The following is a 22,650-nucleotide window of genomic DNA, read 5'->3' on the forward strand; positions in this document are numbered from 1 at the left end:
AACCCATCTCTATTAATCTGTGTATCACTAGGTAGGCAAGGTTCCGGTGGGCTCCGGCAGAGGTGTCTGTCTCCTGTGGATGGCTACATGGCTTCTCCCTGACTTCGCCTACTCCCTCTATACATCTCTTTCAGCCTGACTTTACTCTGTTAAGCCACTGGTCAAAGTAACTTCTTTATTAACCAATGGCAATAAAAAATATTCACAGCATACAACAGGAAGTAAAACAAGTTAAATTTTTACCAACTGAGGAAAATGCTTCAATAAAGGCTCAAGCAATCAAAGACTACCTGGAACAATAGGTAAGGATAAGGAATACATCAATGATTGCTCCTAAATGCATACCTCAGGGGCCAGAGAATAACTCTGTCCAGTTTGTGAGCCATCTGGTCTCTGGGACAACTGCTCAGCCCAAGCACCACAGTATAAAAGTGACTCAAGGTGGTAACGAAACACAAGCAAGGAAACAGACTAGATTTACCTTGGCACCTCAAAGAACCTTCCCTTTGTCCTCTTTGAAATCTTTCTGTAAACACAATGACTATAGGATCTCAAGAAGGTTGCCACGGGGGCCTATGCCAATGTAAGGTGTTCTAACTTCCAAGACTGTCTACCAGCCTCCATCGAAGGAGTTTTAGAGGGAGGAGGAAGGGAAAAGGACTGACTGTACTGTGAAGGGAGAGGTCCTGTGTCCTGGAAAAGACACAGAAAGGTAGGCAACAAAGAAGGGCAAATAACCAAAAAACATTTGATGGTAAGTCCTATAAACATAATGCTATCAAAGGAGGATCTTGACCACAGTAATTCCCACTTACAATTGGCAATAAAAACTCTTTTGAGTCACAGTCCAGTAAAAACAAATTCTTTTAATATACTTAATACATTTATTCCTAGATTATTATTATAAGAGGCTAAACTGATGATAAATCTATACTAGGCTGTTGAAAATTACTGCCTTCAACTAACAAATAGGACCTTGATAAATTAGAAGATTACAAGAAAAAGATACCTTACCAGGTGGTAGTGGTGCACACCTTTAATCCCAGCACTTGGGAGGCAGAGGCAGGCTATGAGTTCAAGGCCAGCCTGGTCTACAAGAGCTAGTTCCAGGACAGGCTCTAAAGCTATGGAGAAACCCTGTCTCGAAGCAAAACAAAACAAAAACAAAAAAGAAGAAACCTCAAATCTTTATGGTTTAATATGCTGTGGTATTCGACTCTAATGAAGGAGTAGTCCAATGTTTTTGATTTAACACTGGGGGTGGGGGAGTCTGAAAAAAATGGTACAGTACTTGTTAAGTCCTAATTCAGTGATGCACACACGAATCTCTAGGGTGGCCATGGAAACAAAGACATGACAACCACTTAAGAAGAAATCAAAAGACGAGAGTAAATTTGAATAAAAAGAAATGGTCCATTTGAGGAAACAGAGTTACTAAAACTACGTGGAGATGGCTGGTTTTCTTCCAAGAGAAGGAATAACTCAGGCTCCAGAAGAACTTTCACTTAGAGGCTGAACTTTTAAACAAAGGATGCAAAAAGACCAGACATCCAGTCTAAGAAATCTGAATTTTTGCGGGGTGGGGATGGGGTGGGAAGAGGACAGAGGTGTGGGTAGACATAGTCTCTCTATTATATAGCTCAAACTTACAGAGATCTACCTGCCTCTGCCTCCCAGTGCTCAGATTAAAGGCATGTGTCACCACGCCCAGCTCTTATCTGAATTCTTAAACACAGAAAGGAAGTTTGGCTAGGAGTCAAAACTGATAGCTAACTGGCATTAAATAAACAGGACACAAGAATGTTTTACTGTCAAAGTCATTATAACAGAAGCCAAGATCTTTTTCATACTAGAGTCCTTAGTATGAACAGGCACTGAGATAAAAAGGACAACTAATTTGCAAATTTGTCTTATCTATAAGTATTAATAAGCCAATTATTTCAAGAAAAAATAATACTGAATTCTAAAGAATCATCAGAAACAAATATGCTTTTCAGCATTTCCCCCCACTTCCCTGTTTAAACTGTGAAAACTTAAAATTCCCAAAGGAAAATAAACATCCATCCACTTACATACAGAACTGTTTCAACCTTCCTTGTCAAGTTAGCTTCACTCTGAAATTTCTCAGGCTTTGATTTGGACTAACCCATGGTTATTCACTTTAGTAGTACAGGTTTCAAGGAAATGGCTTAGCTTGTTGTTAATATAAGTCCACTGAAGACACTGCTACATTGTAACAAGAGTCTTCTTGGTAATGGTTCAGATGGTTCTTAGTTTTCCTGTGGGTACTGGGACCCAAACCCCAGTTTTCTGTAAGAACAAGTAAGCCAAGCAATCTCTCCAGCCCTAAGCATCTTTATTTTAATAAAACATAATGTGATAAAGATGTAGTAAGATTTTGCTGAGGAAGTGGCTCAATGATCAAGCATTTGCTTATCATGTGAAAGTTCTCAGGGTTACTTCCTAGTACTAGGGGTGGGGGAGCCAAGAATTTAGTAAAATTTCATATTATGAGGCAGACTCCATTAATTAACAAGAACTTATCCATACTTGAGGTTAATACTTTATAATATCAAAGATAATTTAAGAACCTTAGATGTTAGAAGTTTTAACTTTTAAATAACTATACAGAATAAATATATTACACACACACACACACACACACACACACACACACACGCACACATTTGTTTTTACCTCTCCCAATGAGAAATAGTGACGTGGAATTTGAGAATCAGGGTAAATATTTTCTAGGTACCAAGAGAAAGGTTTGCATTGTAGTTTATGTCTCAGACCAAGTCTTGATGATATATCTCCATAATCTACCTTTGTAACACCTGTTGAAAGAAATAATTGACTGATTTATTAGAGTTCTATCTGGTAACACACGTCTACCTATATGCGCATTCTCACAAAGCAACTGAATGGGAAGCAGGATTATCAGGTGATGGATGACACTACAGGTGATGCCATACGGACCACTCCCAAAGGAGAAAACACGACAAGGCATTAGCGCGTATTTTGATTTTATTCAAAGGAAACAAATTCATGTGAAAATGTAACAAATAAAAATATTAAACAACAGTTAGTCACACAGAAATCAGGAAACTTAAATGTATATTAAGGTAAAAATAAAAAAATTGCCAGACAGTGGTGTGCAGGCCTTTAATCCCAGCACAGGCCTCGCGGTTCTCTGTGAGTTCAAGGTCAGCCTGTTCTACAAGAGCTAGTTCCAGGACAGGCTTCAAAGCTACAGAGAAACCGTGTCTCAAGAAACTGGAAAAACTACTTGGCACAAGTATTAAATAGGACAACTACACCCCATCAGCTTTCTCTCACAGAATTTGCTGGACTTTGCTCATACCCACTGCAGTCTTGAAGAATTGTAACTGAACAACCAAGGCAGAATAGTAACAATTTCAGAGAGGCATATCTCTGGGAAGAAACAGACATACAAAAGCCCGATTAACAGAGCGAATTCTTAGAAAGTCTCTTGAGGAATGCTGTAGCCTCTGCATTGGCTATGTGACGAGAGATGGTTTCATTAAAGTCTTATACAGCAGCACTAAAGGTCTGCTTATGGAGAATGCTAATAACTTGCTTCTGAGGTGGTATTGTTCTATGGACAGGGGATGTGGCTCAGTTAGGAGTACTTAACTAGCATATATGAAAGTCTGGGTTTAGTCCCCCAGCATCACATAAAACATGTATGGTAAAGCAGGCAGGCACACTTGGGAGATGGAGGCAGAAAGATCAGAAGCTCAAGGATATCCTCAGCTACACAGTGAGTTTGAGGCTAGCTCGGGATACATGAGCCCGTCTCTACGTACATATATAAATCCATAAATAAGTACTGGTATTTTTTTTAATTAATTTATTTATTAAGGATTTCTGCCTCCTCCCCGCAACCGCTTCCCATTTCCCTCCCCCTCCCCCAATCAAGTCCCCCTCCCTCATCTGCTCGAAGAGCAATCAGGGTTCCCTGACCTGTGGGAAGCCCAAGGACTGCCCACCTCTATCCAGGTCTCATAAGGTGAGCATCCAAACTGCCTAGGCTCCCACAAAGCCAGTACGTGCAGTAGGATCGAAAACCCACTGCGATTGTTCTTGAATTCTCAGTATTCCTCATTGTCCGCTATGTTCAGCTAGACTGGTAGTACTGGTATTTTTAATGTTGGCTAAAAATGCCAAATGTCCAGAGAGTGCTTTGTCAGCTAGGAAAATGGCTGAAATTTAATAAGATGAAATCTCAGAAATGTCAAATGCTATAGTGAGATAAAAAGAAAATTCTTTCTCTGATTCTCTCTCTCTCTCTCATATACACACACATGGGGGAAAAAGGTACACTTTGTATATATCATGCAAAGTATACTAACCTGGAGAAATTATATAGAAGAAATTCTTGAATTCATCCATCCATACTTCTGCAAGCCGTCTATTATTTTTATTGATAATCTGCCCTGTCCCTCCTGGAAACGTGTAAGGTGTAGCTTTACGAAACACATGACCAACGTGGGAACAAGTCACAATTTCCAAAGTTCCTCCACATTGCCAAATCTGAAAACAGCAGGATGAAGCTTAGTACCTACTTACCAAAGCTGCTGTAGCATTCATGTGGTATTTTTTTTTCAATTGAACAGGGGGGTTGACTTTTAATTTATAGCCTTGAATGGAAAATCTGTAGTTACTGATAAATTCTTCCCAATATGTCTATAAACTACCAAATCTGAACAAAAGAGTAAAGTGGATTGCGTTGGACATACAGTTTAAAATTCAGAACACAAGCCTGCCTGTGGTGACCTACACCTTTAATCCCAGAATTCAGGAGGTAGAGGCAATGGACCTCCATGAGTTAAGGCCAGCCTGATCTACATTGTGAGTTCCGGGCTAGCCAGTGCTACATAGTGAGATTGGGTCTCAAAAATAAACAACAAAGCTCAAGACTCCGAGATCCTGCTTTGGTGTACAGCCAATACTTCCCAGGGACCAAACATTTTTTCAAAATTTTGGTCAAAATCAGATAAAATACAAACTAGACAAGCTATGATGAACTACGCAGGAAGAGTGAGAGACACAAGAGCAACTCCAAATGCAGGTGACTCACAGCATCATTAACTCACCCCGCTCAGGCTCAATCAACCCTTGTCAACAAGGACACACCACTTCAAGAAATGTTCAGTGTCACTTTGTTTTGTGTGTTTAACATGTTTGATGTGGCTCATGATTTAACACTCACCACACACACCCATGATCAGGGAGTATTCAGCCAAATTTGTTTCTATTTCTGTCTCTCCAAATTTGAGCCACTACTGACATATCACACAGAACAGACACCAACCATGATTCTTCAACAAGACAGAGATAGTATGTTCTGATCTATTTGTCCAATCAATAAGACACATGGACCAAAAGAAAAATTAAGTATAGGTTTATAGTCTTAATTCAATGCAATTGTTTCAAAATACAGTTTTGTACTATAAAGGAAAATCTCATATTTGCAATTGAAACTCACATTTTGAAACACTGCTGGCTTTGTTAAATAGTATGTCTACCTTCAGGTTTTCCCAAGTTTATTCAGTGTTAGCGTTAGAGCTCAGTGAGATTTCCCGGAAGCTCAGGTTTCATCTTTTACACTTAGGCAAAGAGAGTCTCTAGAAGCAAAGGAGCTTCCTGCTTCCACTTGGAGCACACTCAGTGCATCTCTACTGATTGCTGCGTGTCAGAAGCTGTTTGGCAGCTTGTGTTACCACCTAACATGCTGATTTAGTGGACACACAATGAAAGGTCAACTAGGCCGATGAAGAGTCATTTCAGAACCGCTTTGTCTTTTTCTTCCTTTTTGTGATGTATATGTGTGGTTGTGTGTGTGGTGGCCAGAGGGTAACATCAGTTATTTATCTAAATCACTTTCCTTATTTTGAGACAGGGCTTCTCACTGAAACCAGAGCTCACTGATGTAGCTATGGATTCTACAGTCTCTCTGTCCCCAGTACTAGGATTACAGTATGCACTGTTATGCCCTGCCCTAAAAAATAAAAACATTGGCGCACGTTTTTAATCCATTGGGAGGCAGAGGCAGGCAGATCTCCGTGAGTTCGAGGCCAGCCTGGTCTACAAGAGCTAACTCCAGGACAGGCTCCAAAGCTACAGAGAAACCCTGTCTCGAAAAACCAAAAAAAAAAAACCCAAAAAACATAAAACTTAAGCATTTAATTGATGTGGTACATATGTCAGAGGACAACTTGTAGGAGTCAGTTCTCTCCTTCTACCATGTTGGTCCTGGAGATTGACTCAGACTGAAGGAAGCGTCTTTATTCACTGAGTCATCTCAGCAGATCCATGCCTAGCTTTTTTTTCGGTAGTAGCTAGGAATCAAACTCAGACCTCCATGCATATGTGGCAAACACCTTACTGACTGAGTCATCTCCCTAACTGCTGTCACCTTTTACTGAAAAACATAAAACTAATAAGGTAACCACATTTAATAAGAGAACAATTTCAATTAGGTAAGAAGGAAATAACATAATGTGAAATTATGTTTTACAGTTAGGTACCAAAGCAGCCCATTTAAATTACAAATTGTTTCTATTTAGTTGCTGAAGTTTGAATTACTTTCTTAAAAGAACAGAAATTTAACAGTTAGGCTAGTAAAGCTAACCATGTTATAATTTGTTGAAATAGTTTTTAATAAATCATCCATAGTGCCATCATAGGCTGAAGGTTCTGGAGTCAGATTAGACTCACTAAATTTTATTTCTTATATAGACAACAAGAATAATGAACACATATTTGTGGTTAAGTAAAAGATTTTATATTTTTTGTCAAAGGGAACTTACCCTAAAGGAAATTTCTAGGTTTTCTCCTCCCCAAATATCCATTCCAGCATCATATGTTCCAATTTCCTGAAAGTAATCTCTGTCTATTGAAAAAAGGCCTCCGGCCATTGTAGGTGTTCTGAAATTCAATCATAATACTATGCCATTAATTTTAGTAATTTAAAGTTGATAATCAGTGTTTGTTTTTAGAAGTACTATAGTTCTACAGCTGTTTATAACTACAGAATAATGCTTACTCTTACCCTCTTCAGAATGCTTACACCCTCGGGGACTGCTGTGGCAGACACGATCTGCACCCTGCTCACGCTCTGTTTAATCCTAAATATTTCCTCTTCCTGATCCTTGGTGCCGACCGACTTTCTAGCTCAGACTCCTTAAATTGAATGTTTCTCATAACCTTCTCCATTTGACCAGGTATTTGATTCCAAAGTCCTAGCAACTATAAAGGTAGTTGATAATTTTATTCAACTAGACTCAGGTTAGGGTTAAAATGCCAAGTTCTAAAGGGTGGCAAATACTGCAGAAATGGCAGGTTGAAAGATTAAAGTTAAGACAGGATGAAAACAAAGACAGCCTTTCCTAGGTCTAGAGAAAGCATAAAGGAGGTGATGCAGTACAGAGAACACACTTCTTCTAAAGGGACCCTAACCGCCTGTGGTAGGTTTTCTGCAGAAGCCAAGTCCAGGCATGCACAGGGCGGGGTGGAAGAGAAGCATGTAAAAAAGCAGAGAAATGATCATGAGGGAGGATTGAAAGGGACAGGTAGCAGGGGTTCCAGTTAATCACTAATTTCCATGAAGGGTCAGTATGAAGGGGTAAAAAAACTCAATCCACCAAGAGAAAATAATTAAGTTCTTGGATCCAATATCCCATAAGGTTCCTAAGTTCAGAAGTCACTGACATGTGCTCTTCCAGGATTCTCTAGGACAGCAGCGTTGTCTGTCCAGTGAAAGCTGTAATTCCCAAAGTTCTCAAATATCTAAGAGCTCTTGATTTAACACTGAACTGAACCGAGAGCCTCTTTGAATGGGTACAGATCTCAAACTGGCTCTGGAAAAGAATGTATTAAGTGAAAAAAAAAAATCTCTTCAACTTCTCCAGAATTGGATTTGAATTCATGGGAAAATAGACCAGAGATGCTTAAAATAGGAGAAAATGGAGTTAAGAGCTACAGAAGTGGAGGCAGATACAACTGCGATAAATACTAGGATGGTTAGGAGCTCAAAGTCTGTTCCATGCCCTTACCAGATGATTCTTATGCCTTCCTGTCACCCATGATCAAGTACAGTAAAAAGAAAAATACACATAAATGAAAATCCCTTTATACACTGCTAATTCTAGTTATTTTAAAAAATTGTGTGAAACAAGCTTTTCTAACCTTACTGTCAGTAACTACCACCCAGACATGGTACAATGAGAGCCGCAATTCTGAGATGGCACTTTAACATAATGCCATGGTAACTGAGGAGCAGCTTGACTTAAGCAGCCTGAACTTAGAAATTTGTAATGTTTTCATACAGGAAAGAAGGAACATAGGTATGACATCATTTTTCTTGTAGACTGGAGTTCACAGAATGAAAGAAAATCTAACTTTATTAACTGGAGGAGAAAAATCCCCTTTAAAAATAGATATATGTAAAACACAGTTCTTGACTACATACAAGGTATACGATTGCTAGGTGTTTCTCAAAGTACACTTTAACCCAACCGATGAAATGTCACAACTCTCTGCACACTACAAAGGAAACGTCTGACAAATCACCTGACAGGGAGAGTCCGGTCACCTTTCCTTCTGTCCATTTCTCTTTGGGGGACAGGATACCAACGAAAATTGAGCTTCCAGTTGAATCCACCATAGGTCATGTCAGAGCCTGCCATGTACTCAAAAGTATCATCGCTGATCACATCAATGATAGGACATACCACTGTTCTCCTGATGTCATAAAAGGAGATTTTAAATCTTTCAAATGTTCCTAACTATAACGACCATACAACAAAACAATTGCAAAATATTTTTCCTGCTACAACCTATACCAAACCAGTATCATATTCATTTGCTGGCTGAGAACGTTGTCCTTTTGCATTTCTTCTTTTACACAATTTTTTTTCCTATTTGCCACATGGAAAATATTATACTAATGACTATACATTTAATCACTTTTAGACAAAATTTTCCTTTATAAACAACTCTGTCACTTCTGTTCTTCAGTTTTTGCTAGTGAGAAATTGAGTATTTTTATGTATGTAATCTTCAGGGAAAATGTCTAGCACAGATGTTACTTAAGTCAGCATTCATTACTGTTTTCTAGTCCTGATATATACATATTCCTCACTGTAATGCTATCAACTTTGAAGCTGATTTCTTACACTTTAATTAATTAAATTATAATAAATAAATAAATAATAGCTCAGGACTTTTTGAATTTACACACACACACACGTACACACACACACAAATTGTGCTTGCTCGATTGGGTTTTGGTTTTTGAGTCAAGGCCTCTCTCTGCAGTCCGGGCTGTCCAGGAACTCACTATGTAGACCAGGCTGGCCTCAAACTCAGAGAACCTCCTGCCTCTGCTTCCAAGTGCTAGGACCAAAAATGTGTATCGCCATGACCAACTGAAATTGGAATTGAAATTTTTTAGTTACTAGAAGGGAATTCTTTTCTTTTGGGTTTGTATTTCTTCATATAGACTGATCACATATTCAGGTATTTTCCAGTTGGCTTAAAGGAAAAACACCCCCCCCCCCCAAAACACCCAAACGACAACAGCTCTTTTGAAGGAAAGTGTCCCAAATATGGTCGTTCACAGATATAGTTTATAGGATGTGATATCATATCCATTCTATTGGTATTTAAAGAAGGCAGTGGTGATGCACGCCTTTAATCCCAGCACTCAGGAGGCAGAGGCAGGTGGATCTCTGTGAGTTTGAGACCAGCCTGGTCTACAGAGTGAGTGCCAGGACAGGCTCCAAAGCTACAGAGAAACCCTGTCTCAAAAAACCAAAAAAGAAAAAAGAAAAAAAAAAAAGAAGATGAAAAGAAGTCTTTCCCATGGATTGGTGAGATGAGATGGTTTAGAGGGTAAAGGACCTTGAACTTAATCACCTGAGTTCAGTTCCTCTGATCATCACCGTAGAAGAAACACCTTGTTTTTCTAGAGGTCAAAGTTGTCCCTTGACCTCTACGTGAGTACGTGGCTTTTTTTCTCTGTCTCCTCCGCTCCCCACCCTGGGGCCAGCAAGTTGGCTCAGTATCTAAAGGTGCCTACTTCCTAGCCTAACAACCAGGACTCATGTGGAGACAGAGAAAAATCAACCCCTGCAAGTTGTCCTTTGACCTTAAACACACACGCGCAGACACACACACTTTTTAAAAATTTAAATCATAGGTCTTTACTAGTTTTTTTTTTTAATTAAAATTACTCTAGCTTCATAAAAATAAACAGTTAATTTGTTACTTTTTCTATGTTCCCCTCAAACATTTTGGTGGGAGCACACCCCCTCTTACACACAGGACTCTGCTGTGTGTGATCCACTTCTCATTCTCACTGAGCGGAAGTTTCAGCGTCCCAGCTTTGCTCCTGTCACTCTCAACTCGTACATTTATCAAGGGACAGTATCCCAGAATTCAGCACAGACACCACAAATACCAGCTGGCCTCACTGAGTGGACAGCTTTTTTGCTCTCACTTTGTGATTGTCTGTCTTTCTTTCTTTCTTTCTTTCTTTCTTTCTTTCTTTCTTTCTTTCTTTTGTGTCAACTCAATAGTGAATTTTTTTAAAATCTGTTTTTGAAGCCAGGCAGTGGTGGCACACACCTTTAATCCCAGCACTCCAGAGGCAGGTAGATCTCTGTGAGTTTGAGGCCAGCCTGGTCTACAGGAGCTAGTACCAGCACAGGCTCCAAAGCTACAGAGAAACCCTGTCTCAAAAAAACGAAAAGTGAAAAATAAAATAAAATTAATTAATTTAAAAAATCTGCATTTGCCAAGCGATGGTGGCGTACGCCTTTAATCCCAGCACTTGGGAGGCAGAGGCAGGCTGATCTCTGTGAGTTCGAGACCAGCCTGATCTACAGATCTAGTTCCAGGACAGGCTCCAAAGCCACAGAGAAACCCTCTCTCGAAAAACAAAAAAACAAACAAAAAAAATCTGCTTTTGTATTTATTCATCACTTTAACATTATCTATTGGACATTATTCAGGAGATATATATAATCCACCATATAGCCCAAACTAAGGTATTTTGGTTGTTGTTTTAGTCAATTCTCTCCTATACTTCTCTGTCTCTCTCTCTCTCTCTCTCTCTGTCTCTCTCTCTCTCTCTCTCTCTCTCTCTCTCTCTCTCTCTCTCACACACACACACACACACACAATCTTCTCTGTATGGGTTCAGAATCGTGTTTCTAAAGTTTATGGGTTTTTCTTTATGCAATCAAGTATCTCCTAAACCAGTCACCTTTTACTTATAGAAAAATATTTAGAGAGATATTCTATTGTTTTGATTCTTCAGGGCAATAATCTCTTCCTTAAACTGTTGGGTGTCCTTTGGTTCAATGCTGGTTTGTTTTGTCTCTGAGAACAGATAGCTGTAGTGACACCATTTTCTAACAGAGAATAAGTGACCTTAACCCTTCCATTCTCCACTGGACTAGTGAAAGTCTACTGTATACAATCTAAGCCTTCAAGTTGATGTGGAGAGTTTTAAGATCAAATTGCCAGGGCAAGCAGAAATTCAACTAGAAAGGTCAAACAGACTGAAGTTACATCTGTCCTGACTCTTTAGAACCAAGAGAAAGTCAGACAATTCTTTGTAAAGTCTATGACATGAAAGACAAAACCATAGACACCCCGTAGTAATGCTTATTCTGTATCAAGAGGATAACAGGACGATTCCAGGATACAAGGTGCCTCTCTTCAGCCTTACGCTACAAAATGAGAGCTATAGTCCCTATGAAGGCATCAACAAAGATGAGATAGTCTGCCTGTCCTGTGGCAGTCTTTGAAAGCAGGGACAAGTAAACTTCCCATGAGTTCATTACTGTCTGCCTATTCTGGTCCTATTTTGTCAACCTAGAACACAGAGTAATTAACAATTCTACAATATGTTGTCTCATTCATCTCCATTAGGACAGAGTTTAAGACTGTGGTCTTGTTTGTATTTTGTTTGGAGCACTCTTGAAGCCATTTTAAAGGCTACTTGAGGGAATGGTACTTTTGTATTTACTTAAAACAGAATCTACAATGTTCCACACAATTTAAGATAAAAATAACTAAGAACAAATTCACAAATTCCAAAAAATTACCTGTCATGTTTGATCCTGGCTAAGAGAGGCTCCAGCCACCCTGCCGTACACTCACAGTGTGCATCTAAGAAGGTGATCACTTGGCCTTTGGACACAGCAGCTCCTTTTAATCTAGCTCTGATCAATCCAGAACGTTGTTCCATTCGAATTACATGAACTGGCACCTTGAGTTTTTTCACATAACTCTCTAGAGGTCTTTTCAAAAAGTCTGAAAATATAACAAAAGAATGAAATAAAAAAAGGCATGAATTGGCATTACCCAAATTTAAAGCAATTTTGATTTTGTGGCATTCCTTCAACATATACATACTGACAGAGTCCTCCTAGTGGGGTTCCTTGCCCCATCAATGCCATTCCCTGAAGGAAACCTTCTATTTTCATGTTGGTATGACTAGCTGCCTGTATCTTGCCATAAGAACACAAAGACAAACCTATGGCTTAAGTATCGCCTAGGGCAGGCATGTCACCACGCATTTTTATCAGGCTTCCAATTCTCTTCCTAATCATGCTGAAGAATCTGTAACAGAAGCAAAGTAGCCCAGCCAAGTGTGATAGCGCTCACTTGTAATCCTAACCCTGGAAGGCAGAAGCAGGAGGATTTTGAGTTTGAGGTCAGTGTTGGCTACACAGGGAGTTTTGAGATCCTGTCTCAAAAAACAAAACACTAACACACCCAACATACACAAAACAGAAAAAGCATTTTAAGAATATTAAATTTGGGCCAGGGAGTTGTTGCACATGCCTTTAATCCTGGCACTAGTGAGACAGAGGTAGGCAGATTTGAGTTCAAGACCATCCTGGTCTACAGATAGTTCAAGGACTGCCAAGGTGGCACAGAGAAACCCTGTCTCCAAAAATAAAACAAAACAAACAAAAGAATATTAAATCTAGATCACAACAGAGAGAAGAAACAGTTTGTAACCGCTATTATAGTTTTATAAACTGTGAGATTTCTTCCAAGGCAGAAACAAAGTATCTTATTGATCACACAGTCTCTGACTACACACTCAGCAAGAATAAGAAAGTGAAAAACTCCTAAGAGATAGGAACTGAGAGATCCATGTCAGACAAGTGACAGTGATGGGACCGTGTCTTTCTAACCAGTAGCAGTGAAAGATGTGTATAATCTATCTAGGGAAGGGAATATTGATTTACAGAATCTTAGAATTTCTAAGACTTCAGCAATTGATGATGAAAGATTAAGAGGCTACTTAAATACTGAAAACAAGGCTCCAAGAGCTTCCTGTAAGCTGGGGTGAGAGGACAAATGGAAAGAAAGTGGGAGGACAAATGGGAAGAAAGTGATTCTATTTGGCAGAATCAGATTGAAGCATAAGTAATGTCATCAAAAACCCAAACCCTTCAAAAAGACAGGGCTATATCTGATTCCTAATCTCTTTTTCTGTTAACTCATTTCCTAATATTTGTGCTAGAAATAGTATTTCAAAATAATACTATGATTTTATGAACTAAATCAAAAGGTGAGAAGAATATAACCAGATTCTAAGGAAAAAGGTTTGGACAATGCAATCTGAGAAAAACATTTTTATACTAGCAGTGAGTGGGTTTGTGAAAACTCTGCAACTTAAATGTGTTTATCTTCACAGTGGCCCACAAGGTTGTGCTATCACGCAGACTTTAGCAATGAATATCTACACTCTCAGAATATTACATGAATTTGATCAATGTGACAGTTTGTTATAGCCCAGGCTTGCCTAACATCAAATCCATCATTTTACGCTGGACAGAGCACTATATGAATACTGACTGGCTAAGCACATTGGGGATACCTGTAATCCCAGTACTAGGGGGATGGAACAGAGGAATGAGGGTCTCAAGTTTGAGGTCAGACTGGCCTAGGCTTTGTAGCAAGATCCTGTCTCAAAAACACCAATACAACAAGCAAACAGAATCCAACAGAAGGGCCTCTAGAGAGAATATAGGAGTGTGGAGCACTTAATCTATACAAATATGGATCAGCATTAGTCTATGTGTCTAGAGCTGAACAGAATCATCTGTGGTGGGGTACAAGATATGCTCTATTAGCTTAAACTAATCAAAGTTTAATTTGGCTGTTCTGGAACTTGCTTTGTAGACTAGGGAGGCCTTGAACACACAGAGGTCTACATGCCTCTGCCTCCTGAGAGTTGAGATTAATTAATACACCCTTTCATTGGTAACAAAAAAAATTTAATATGTGATTCTGTAGCACTGCAACAAATTTCCTTGGCACTTCTGACATCTTTGTAACTTTCATACAATGGACACTAGGAAATTTGTGTTTTCAGTTCATATAGTTTTAAGCATCAAGTCCTGAGGAGGTAGTGGTGACTAGAAGCCTTCCTCCTTAAATACCCTGCTGACTGCCGTCCTATAAATATCCACAACCATCACTCCACCACACAGCATGAAGTTGTCAGAGATTTGCCACTTGCTGGTACTGCTGAAATCTTTCTTGTGCATTTGTAGATTCGCTTTAATTGTTTATAATTTCTGACTTCGAAGGTATTTGAGGAAAGATAGATTTAGTTTATATTTTGTGTCCCCAGTAGCAATATTCTAAGCACTCACAAAATTTATTATGGTGCTATAGCTCTTACTATTTAGTGAGTGCTCTAAGATTCAACAGAAATACACACATTTCCATCCCGTACAATGAGGGAAAAACTAAGTTACAATAAGACTGGTGAGGGGGCTCAGTTGGCTAAAGTGTACTTGTCTGACAACCTGAGTTTGAGTCCTGGGACCCATGCTGTGGGATTATGTTCTTGTACACTGTAAAGATTTGTCACTCATATTAGCTTAATAAAATGCTGACGTCGGTCATCAGCCAGGCAGGAAGTACAGGTGGGGTGACCCAACCATACTAGAATTCTGAAAAGAGGAAAAGCAGGGATGCAGTCACAAGGCAGATGCAGAGAAAGCAAGATGAGACTGCCTTACTGAGAAAAGATGCCACAAGGCTAAACATAGATAAGAATTATAGGTGAATTTAAGTTGTAAGAGCTAGTTAGTAATAAGCTTGAGCAATATACCAAATAGTTTATAATTAATATAAGCCTCTGTGTGTTTCTTTGGAACTGACAGCTGCAAGACAGATGGGACAGAGACTTCCGTCTACAGACCCATGTGACAGAAGGAAAGAACAGACTCCAAAAAGTTGTTCTCTGACATCTACCTGTATACCTTGGTGTGTAGGGCAATGTCTCTCTGTCTCTCTTTCACACACAGCAATACTTACACACAATAAATAAAAAAAAAAAGCCACTATTGAGTCATTGTTCAATTTACTGGATGTAAATTCCTTGCCTCTTACTAATGTGATTGCACACAGGCTACTGGGGGGGGGGGGATAAAATTATTTTGCCTGAGGAGGAAAAAACTCTTTATAAATAAATAACATGCATGAGTCACTGTTTCAGCCCATGATAGAGAGCATATATGGCAGTAAACCATAAGTGACATCACAGTCATTTTGTGTTAAATATACTGTGATTTCTACAATGACAAAAATTATCTGATGATGCATTTCTCAGAACTAAAATATCATTAAGCAGGGCTTATTATTTTTAATAGTTCTAAAATTAATTTTCTAAAAGAATTGGCTTCTGGCTGGTCCGAAGGTAGTGAGTTATCTCAATTGATTGTTCACGGTCAGTTACAGACTGAACTCCTGTTCTACACTTTCCCCCTTCTCACTACTGCACTTGACTAGTCTTTAAAAAAAAAAAAAGAAAAAAAAAAGAATTAGCTTCTAACTGAAAATTACCAACATATGATTTATCTCTATTGTCAGCCCTTACTCTTTTTCTCTAAGATGTTTCTGAAACCCTTTATTTTATCATTTTCTTTCGTATTGTTATGTGTATATGTTATGTGGATGTGAGTGCATGCGTACAGACACCACAGTAGCCATGTGAGGTCAAGGTACAACTTCTGAGAGTCAGTCCTCTTCTATTGTTGGTTCCTGGGACTGAACTCAAGCACCTGTACCTCCTTCCTGAGCCATCTGACCTGGCCTGTCAACAGCTATTCTTTAAGTGTGGTCTACTTAGTTAATAATAGCTCTTCTTCACTTTAATGTTAATTATATTATATATTACATATATAAATGTCTTCTGGGATACAAATTATTATACAGTAACATTTGACTGTAATCATCTCAGCAGATGCAATGAAAGAACAGGTAAAAAAGCTGGTTGCATTCAAAGAGGTGAAAATGATGGGCTATGAGGCTTAAAGTTCATTAAGAAAGGTATGGAGGCTCAAGAGATGGTTCAGGGCTTGCGAGCACTCGCTGTTCCTCCACAGGATCCAAGTTTAGTTTCTAAACCCCACACTGGGAGACTCGGAAGCACCTGTAACTCCAGCTCCAGAGGATCTTCATGCTCTCTTCAGACCGGCATGGACACCTATACCCATGTGCACAAGTCCACATACAGATACAAGAAAGGAATGAAGAAAAGTAAAAACCTATTTCCTGGAGCTCTCTCCAAATCTCTCCCATGTAAACAGGAATTCTGGCGGCACATGATACTAGTTAGTGCTGCGGCACAGATGGACTGTGCTGAAAAACAAAGCACTGGGAAACACTGGATTTCTGACTTCACTTAGTGCCGCCTTTTCTATAGCATTCTGCAGTATGAAATCTCCAAGAAGGGCTCAGAATAAACAGGGTACCTTTTCTTGCGTGCTTCATGAGACAGATGAGGATATTCTCTATCTGTGGAAAAACCCTGACATTCTCAGAAGGGTATCTGAGCAAGAGACGTGACAGATTTGTGAGAAAAGAGTCAGACTACACACCACACTTTAATTGTGCTTAATCACGTTCTGCACCTAATTACAGATCATTCCTAAAACTTAGAAAGTAAGGAAACAGGAAGAATTCAGAGAATTCCAGTCTGGACCGCATTTTCTGCAAAGGTTCTTCTTGCCACTCAGAACTAAATTTCTCCATTTGCGATCTGCAGCTTTCCACAGAGGAAAATTCTAATAAGGTGTGGGCTTCTTCCTATTCTACATCAACTTTACATCTTAAAGCATCATTTCTTTTCTAATAAGATTAAGATGCAGCACAATTAAACACTAAAGTAATACTCTTTAAGTTTTACAATGGAATACCTTTCACTATATGAATGAGTTTAAATGCTAAGGATTTTTAGATAAATTGGAAGTTTACATATAACTATTAATTTAAAATGAAAGCAAAGGTTTGCAGACTGTTAGTGATCAAAGGTCCAATGTCACTGGATTAAAATGTAAACTTTACCTCTTTCACTGGCATCGTCTACAAGAACAATCTCTTCTATCATGTGTCTTGGTGAACGATTAATGACACTATGGACTGTTCGAAGAAGTGTGCTCCATGCCTCATTGTGGAAAACAATCACCACGCTTGTTGTAGGAAGGTTATCTGGATACACCTTTGTTTTACACCTAGAGACAAAGCAAAGGCCTTTATAAAAGTGACTTGAAGACACTACAGTAAATGAATCTATACTACATAAGCTGACAGAACAATAAAAAGTTTGTGCTAATGGTGAGACTCTTAGTTGGTTTCCATTTAAGTTTTGACTAATGTCGCATGTATAATAATACTTATATAAAGTAAGAGAGCTAAAAAAATTATTTTAAAGATATTGCCTATGTTCTTAAAATAAGCTCTCCCAATTAGATTTGGGGGGTTGATTTACTTTATTTATTATTATTATTATTATTATTGTTGTTGTTGTTGTTGTTGTTGTTGTTGTTATGAGACTGGCACTCATGATGTAGCTATGACCTGCCTGGAATTCACAGAGATCTGCCTGCCTCTGCTTCCCAAGTACTGGGATTTAAAAGCATGTACCACACCTAGCTGAGTTAATTACTTTTAATGGAGAACGAACTAAGGCTATATTATTAATCTCAAACCGTACTTCAAGAACCAACTGGCTTTAGTTTTATTTTATGTGTATGGGTGTTTTGCCTGTGTGCATATCTGTGCGCCACGTGTACACCTAGTACCCACAGAGGCCACAGGATCACCTGAAACGCACGTTGCCAATGGTTTGTGAGCAGTCATGTGAGTGCTAGGAATGAAAGCCAGGTCCTCTGGAAAAGCAGCCAGAGCTCCCAACTGCTGAGCCAGCTTTCAAGTTTATTTTATTGCTGCATATCCTATGGACATACATTTCTAGTCAACAGCAATGGACATCAGTACTTCTGAGTCTGCACTATTAGTTGCAGTGGTGGGAAGCACAGAGAGGAAAGCAGTGGTGACTCTACCCATGTTCTGGGGACCAGAGGGCCTCTGGTCAAAGAAAGGTTTTCTCTTGTCTACTCACTGTGGCACTACTGTGTTGCTTACACAAAACTGCTTGAAAGCTGTGGTAGTAAAGAAGAGGAACAGTGAAAATAAGAGAACAATCGCTCCCCTCCAGTCCTGTGTTGTCCCTTAGACAAGCAAGAGATAAAGTTTCTTCAGGTTCTTTTCTGTTCAATGCTGAAACAATGTTAGAGTGGAATGTCAGCCTAACTCTCAGGGCACTGGTCTGCAAAGGTCCTGCTAATTAACTTCGAATTAGGTCCTGAAATTAGAGGAGTTTTACAGATGAGGAAACTACGCTTAGAGAAATGAAGACGCTTGGTCAAACTAACAGCTAGTAAATGGTACAACCACACACACATCAAATCAGACATTTATGACAAATCTCGCCCCTCATTATCCACATATACCAAACAGTGTAGTAGTATATGAAAGAAGCCAGAAAAGAGGATTTCTGAGGTCAAGGTAAAAATATATATCACATATACTCCAACACTCTTCTCCATGTCTCTCTAAATGCAATGTACTTTTCATGCATTGTTTATAACCTAAATTTGGTCAATTACTAGCTTTTACCACTAACAAAGAACTCACCATAAGAAGCCTGGCTATGTAGCAAGCAGTGCTTGGTACTGTTACAAGACTCTTCTGTATGTACTCAGAGTAGGATCAACTGAGATTAACCTTACAAGCAGCAGCAGCACAGCCATGGAGACCAGGAATTCCTAAGTACACCTGAGACAGGTCATTTAGTCAAGGCCTGATTTGACAACTATTTAAGTATGATGTTTACACAAATTGCTACACCATTAGCACTCAACAAAGGGTACCATTATTACTTCTTAAACATTAAGAGTGAACTACATAGGATGGATTTGGCCTCTAACTAACCTGGGATTTGTTTTAGGGCTCCTTTCCTAATTAATATCACATATTATAAAAATTATTCACTGATTCTACTTCTACTTAACTATTTTTAACACTGGGCCAATGCCATCCTTTCTTCCAGTCTTTCCGGAAAACTGATCCTGGCACCTCATAAAACAGTGAAACTGGCAAGCAGATACAGGATGATCCAAACCAGTTAAGTTATACTCTAGAAGCAAGGGGTTTGGATTTAAAAGTGTGGTGAGCAAGTCACATGCTAGGGACACTATCTTTCCATTTAGGGAGCTGCTCTGGACAGCAGATCCTGCTCAGCTCTAGTGTGAGGATGAACCAATGACAGTCTGTATTTGTGACTTGACATTTCACTGTAAATCCTCTTTGGAAGTCTCAAGAATCACCAGTGGACACAGAGCTCACTTTTGGATCTGAAGGGCCCTCTGGATCCTAAGTGCTGGGAAATATCACAGCAGTGGATAAATCCTCACAATCACCCTTGTTTACCTCCTTGTTTTACAGATAAGGATTCTGGGATACAGAGACTCTGGGAATCACAAGGTAGTAAACGGCAGAGCCAGACTGGGACTATGTCACTATCAAGGTTATAAACAAGTTGGTCCAGTAGACCAAACTGCAGTTAATGGTGAAGCAGCTCTGAGAAATAAAGTAAAATATGAACGCTCAGATCAAAACCATAGTACATGTATGAACAAACATGCAAATCAGTAAAAGTAAACCCACACCTTGACCATTAAAGCTGACTCAGAGGCTACACTAAATACATAAAGACAAAATGTACAGCTCCAACACAATAGCTGGAAACTGAAATTTGTATCAGCTCAAACTGTGTCCATTAGCAAAACAGGAAAGGAAGAAACAAAATGAAAAAAAATTAAACAAAAAGCTGGAGTAAGGAAAATTTAATGAAAAGTTAGCTCAATCCAACTTTGCCTTAGTTGTACATCTGTGCTTGGGTTGTTCTATGTGGTTCATAAAAGCCCAGCCAGGTTGGGGAGTCTCGTTTTAAATGACCTACAATCCTCATGTGGGCTCTCCCCACACTCCAGCAACATTACACCTTCCCAGACCACTCCTTCAAACTCTCCCACATCTCAGATTTAAAATACGCTTGCCCTCCTCACTCACACCTTTGTTTCCAATTTCACAGAAGAAATAAGAGCTACCCAAAGTGATTCCATAACGGTACCAATATACACACATAATTCTGTAAGTATCAGGGCTACAAAATCATGCTTTTCCCTCTAGAGGGCTTGCATGATCTTGTCTATCAACTTTCTCACCTACAGCTGCCCAAAGCCTTTGCTTTTAACACCCTTTCAAAAGTTCCCCTCTTAACTGGGTCATTTCCATTAACACACAAATACTACTTTATACTATCCTCTCTTTCTGTCTCCTCTCACCTCATTACAACAACGTATTGTAGATTACTGCTGTAAAGTGTTGCACATCCCACTCATTCCCAAATTGATTGTATTATAAAATATAGCAAACACAAAGCACACAAAACAAATTTGTTGGGCTCAATTCCCAGAACAACAACAACAAAAGAAACAAAATACACCCAAAAAATGTGAGCTGAATGACTTAGTAGAGAGCAAACTGTATAACTATCACTAAATGAGAACGAAATATTGCCGTATCCTTACTGTTGCTATTATCATCTCATTTGTCCCTAAAGCAAAAACTAGTGTCATTTTGAAGGACTTTTGCTTGGTCTGTTTTGATTTTCACACAAATAAATATATTCCATTTACTATGTTGACAAGATTCATCCTTAGAATGACATGCAGTTTTTGTTCATTTCTACTACTACAAAGTCTTCTATTTTATTTATTATTGTTGTTGTTTGAGACAAGGCCTCACCCGACTGACCTGGAACTCACTATGTAGATGACACTGGCCTTAACAGAAATTCTCTGCCTCTGCTTTCCAAGTGCTGTGGTTAAAAGAAAGCACCACCAGGGTGCTTTACTACTTTACTAATACAAGGTCAGACATTTTAACTTTTGTTTTTTTTTTAATATTTATTTATTTATTATGTATACAACATTCTGTCTATGTGTATGCTTGAAAGCCAGAAAAGGGCACCAGACCCTATTACAGATGGTTGTGAGCCACCATGTGGTTGCTGGGAATTGAACTCAGGACCTTTGGAAGAGCAGGCAATGCTCTTAACCTCTGAGCCATCTCTCCAGCCCACATTTTAACTTTTGGAACCAATACAGACTTACTGCTATAAACATTTTGTCTTTGCTTCCTGCTGCATGGTTATGACTAGAACTACACTAAATTATCAAACGAGAAAATCAAAATCTTTATAATACTGATTATGAACAGAGTATTTTTTCATTTATTTAGGCATTTAATTTCTCTCAATAGTACACTTGGTATGTTCTAGTAATTCTAAAAAGATACTCTAAAAATATCTTCTAGCTTGAAAAGAACTAACACATGCTAAAAACCTTTTTCCTTAGAAATATTGTGCTAGGCATGGTTTAGTCCCAGCACTTGGAAGGCAGAGGCAGGCGGATCTATGTGAGTTTGAGGCCAGCCTGGTCTACAGAGTGAGTTCCAAGACAGCCAGGGCTATACAGAGAAACTCTGTCTCAAAAAACAAAACAAAAGAAATACTGACGTACAAACCATCAACCTTACTAAACACTTATGGATTATAATGTTCTATCTATAATCCATTGGGGGTAGGAGGTGAAAATAAGGTTGTGATAGGGCTTATATATCCCAAGGCTTTCCTCAAACTCACAATCCTCCTGCCTCAGCCTCCAAGTTTTTACCACACCTAGCTTAAATAAAATCTTTTAGTATCTTTCAAATTCTTATTGTCTCGCCTGGCCAAGACATCCAGTATAACATGGAGCAGAAGTAATAATGATGAGCACTATGCATGCTTCTGACCTTTCAGAATCTCTATTCAACACGGGGTACTTGCGTTAAGGGACTTTCGTGCTGTGCTGTTTAGCTACCCTACAGATCAGATTAAGAAAATTTCTTTTAAAGTTCCTAAGGCATATCTTGACAGCAACAAATTTTATCAAATATTTTCTTTGTATTTCATGAAATAACCATATCAACATATCCTTTTTCTGTTACTATAGCAAATTTCAGCAACTTTAGCTTCCTGTGTGGAATATACCAACTTGGTATAAAACTGAACATATACAATCTACATATTGCTAGATTCACTTCACTTTTCATTTGTAAGTCCGTATCTATGCTGTCAGTGAGATTATGCTAACTCCTTGTTTATTACACCTTTATCTAATTTCCACCACT

At 38.9% G+C, this 22,650-nt stretch overlaps 1 protein-coding gene across 1 annotated transcript in view; it reads right to left on the reverse strand.

The window, feature by feature from the left end:
- LOC121441863 (polypeptide N-acetylgalactosaminyltransferase 1) overlaps positions 1–22,650 on the reverse strand; it is a 75,838-nt gene that overhangs the window by 13,517 nt on the left and 39,671 nt on the right. Inside the window, exons 5-10 of the mRNA XM_041643187.1 lie at positions 17,416–17,582; positions 12,144–12,351; positions 8,599–8,769; positions 6,837–6,954; positions 4,377–4,557; positions 2,698–2,837 (exon numbers count right to left, since the gene is read on the reverse strand). Coding sequence (XP_041499121.1) covers positions 2,698–2,837; positions 4,377–4,557; positions 6,837–6,954; positions 8,599–8,769; positions 12,144–12,351; positions 17,416–17,582 — 985 coding nt within the window. The remainder of the gene's footprint in view (positions 1–2,697; positions 2,838–4,376; positions 4,558–6,836; positions 6,955–8,598; positions 8,770–12,143; positions 12,352–17,415; positions 17,583–22,650) is intronic.

Source organism: Microtus oregoni, unplaced genomic scaffold (assembly GCF_018167655.1).
Source record: "Microtus oregoni isolate MIOR12 unplaced genomic scaffold, Mior012 000082F_ref0000272, whole genome shotgun sequence".
In the NCBI taxonomy this organism is placed as follows: domain Eukaryota; kingdom Metazoa; phylum Chordata; class Mammalia; order Rodentia; family Cricetidae; genus Microtus; species Microtus oregoni.